Raw genomic sequence first — 3,006 nt, forward strand, 5'->3', positions numbered from 1 at the left:
AAGTTTACTTGATACATGTATTAGATTATGAAATATTTTATTATTATTAAGTTATATTAATTTATAAATATATTAATATCTTTTTTATATACTTGATATAATGTATTCATGTTTGCAAAATCATAGAATTTATCTTTGTTTTATAAATTTTCATTATTGAATTGAGAAATGCTTTAATTATAAATAGATTATATAAACATAAATTTACAAATTTAATTAAATTATAAAATTATTTTATTATAAAATACATGTCTAAAACTATGTTAATTAATAAATTTATTTTTATAAAATTTCTTCTAAGTCAGTTCTCTTCCAAATTTATACGCAAAAAGAGAAATGAAAGCCAAATTGGTTATAGAATCTCATACCGCAACAGACTCTTCATCGGCTTCTGGTCTGTGTCTTGCACTATACCTCTTCCGCTTCAGTTTCAGTTTTTTAAATTCCCAGAGTCCCAATCCCCACCCCTCCAAAGTCCAAACACCCAAGACCCAAATAAGTGAACAACTCTCCGAATCAACTCGCAGCGCGAGCAAGAGTAACTGCGACAATGGGCAGGGGCGGCGCTCTTAGCGACAGCGTCGTCAGGAAGGCGTTTCTGGCCTACGCATACGTCTTGATCTGGATCACCCTGAGCTTCACGGTTATCGTCTACAACAAGTATATCCTCGACAAGAAGATGTACAACTGGCCCTACCCAATCTCCCTCACCATGATCCACATGGCCTTCAGCTCCTCCCTCGCATTCCTCCTCGTCCGCGTCCTCCGCCTCGTCGAGCCTGTCTCCATGTCCCGCGAGCTCTATATCTCCTCCGTCGTCCCCATCGGTGCCCTCTACGCCCTCTCCCTCTGGCTCTCCAACTCCGCCTACATCTACCTCTCCGTCTCCTTCATCCAAATGCTCAAGGCTCTCATGCCCGTCGCCGTCTACTCCATCGGCATCCTCTTCAAGAAAGATCCCTTCAGGTCCGACACCATGGTCAACATGCTCTCCATCTCCCTCGGCGTTGCCATCGCCGCCTACGGTGAAGCCAGATTCGACTCCTGGGGCGTCTTTCTCCAATTGGGTGCCGTGGCTTTCGAGGCCACCAGGCTCGTCATGATCCAAATCTTACTCACCTCCAAAGGAATTAGCCTGAACCCCATTACCTCCTTGTACTACGTCGCGCCCTGCTGCTTTGCTTTCCTCTCCCTGCCGTGGATCTTCGTTGAGTACCCGGTGTTGAAGGAGTCCTCTAGCTTCCATTTCGATTTCGTGATCTTCGGGACCAATTCTTTGTGTGCATTCGCCTTGAATCTCGCGGTGTTTTTGCTGGTGGGAAAGACTTCGGCTTTGACCATGAATGTGGCCGGTGTGGTAAAGGACTGGTTGTTGATCGCGTTTTCGTGGTCCGTCATTAAGGACACTGTGACACCCATTAATTTGTTTGGGTATTTCGTTGCGTTCTTGGGCGTTGCCTATTACAACCACTCGAAACTGCAGGCTCTGAAGGCGGCGGAGGCGCAGAAGAAGGCTGCGCAGGCCGATGAGGAGTCTGGAAGGTTGTTGGAAGAAAGGGAAGGAGACGGACTGGGAAGGAAGAACGAATCGCAGGATTAGGCTAATTAGGAGTTCTAGCAATTTTAATTTAAGGAAAAGAAAAATATGGAAATAAGAAGAAAGGAATGAATTTGGGCTTTTGGTCTGCTAGCTTGGTTGTCTTCTTTAGCAATGTTTAGGAACTTGAGATTCGATCTAATGCTTAGCGCCATTCCTGTAGCTTAGTTGAGTAAGAATCTCAAATGCCCTCTGTTTTCAGTGTTTTTTTTTTTTACTTTCTGAATTATATTTGTGTAGGAGCTCGTTCTTATAAATTTTTCAGTATGCTTATTCATTCATACTTGTTTATTTTTGCCAGTTGAATTGTTTTTTGATGCGGTTACGATTTGGCATCTGCATGCATGTACATCGCAAGAAAGCCCACATTTCAGGCTCTTTTGTACAATTCGTCTGATATCATAACATTTATCTGGAAAATTAAGTCTTTGAATGAAAGGGAGAAAAACATCTCTCTGAAATAAGAAAGAATGATCTTGGTACTATAATCTCTCTGAAATTGCAATCTTTAAGGCTTGCCTCTTCTTATTCAGTAATGTGCATGACCTGTTGGTGTGACTTTGCTAACCGGATGAGAGGTAGTTGAATTTGAGATATGCAAGCTCCTGTTCATTGGCAATGGTTAAATCCCAGCACCATGCTATCACTCTCTTCCACCCATACCCTAGGTTTCTGACAATCGAGCATTGGTCATTTTGCCATTCTAGATAAGCCTTTGATGTCAGTCATGTTTTATCTCCTAAATTCATGCGTTTTATTCTACCTCAGTGGCTTTTCTCCTCTGCCTGCAGTTACAAAGTTGGAAGTGGTATTATTGAGAACTGGTAAAGGACAAGTTTCCAAGAGACTGGAAACCCGGTTAACTTCTGTCTGCATGTTCTACGCTTTATTCTGCCTTTTCCTGGCTTTTGTCCTTTACCTTTTTCATAAAGCTGTACTGTTTAGAGATCTAGGCAAGGACGAATTTCCAAGAGACTGGAAACCCGGTACTTTCTGCATGTTCTGAAGTAAATTGATATACTTTTACAGGGTATCTGTGTATAATTATCATACTGCTAAACCATGTATTATGTCAAGCTATGTGCCTTTTTTTTTTTCTGTTTCCCATAAGATCAGAAGACTTCCCTCAGCTTGTTGATTTTCTGATGTTTGAACCAGTGAGTGAAATTCACAGATGAACCACTTGTCTGAGTTCATTTCAGAACACTCTGTGGTGAACCACGTGAAAGTTTGCAGTCTTTCATCTTGAACAACCTCAGTGTATCCTTTTTCAGAAAAAAGAAATGATCCAATCAAATCTCTCTCTCACGTGAATTCTCTTAGCCCCCCCTCCCACCTCTTCCCAAAGCTTTACCGAGCAGGCTATGAGGCTTTTGAAGTGCTAGAATATGTATGGTTTGGGAAGGCAC

At 41.8% G+C, this 3,006-nt stretch overlaps 1 protein-coding gene across 1 annotated transcript; it reads left to right on the forward strand.

Annotated features, from left to right (window-relative positions):
• Positions 1 to 333: 333 nt before the first annotated feature.
• On the forward strand, positions 334 to 1,916 carry LOC108985128 (probable sugar phosphate/phosphate translocator At5g25400). Its single transcript, XM_018957306.2, has one exon. It carries the CDS (start codon positions 551 to 553, stop codon positions 1,598 to 1,600), a length of 1,050 nt encoding a protein of 349 aa, XP_018812851.2. The 5' UTR covers positions 334 to 550; the 3' UTR covers positions 1,601 to 1,916.
• Positions 1,917 to 3,006: the final 1,090 nt, after the last annotated feature.

Source organism: Juglans regia, chromosome 8 (assembly GCF_001411555.2).
Source record: "Juglans regia cultivar Chandler chromosome 8, Walnut 2.0, whole genome shotgun sequence".
Lineage (NCBI taxonomy): Eukaryota > Viridiplantae > Streptophyta > Magnoliopsida > Fagales > Juglandaceae > Juglans > Juglans regia.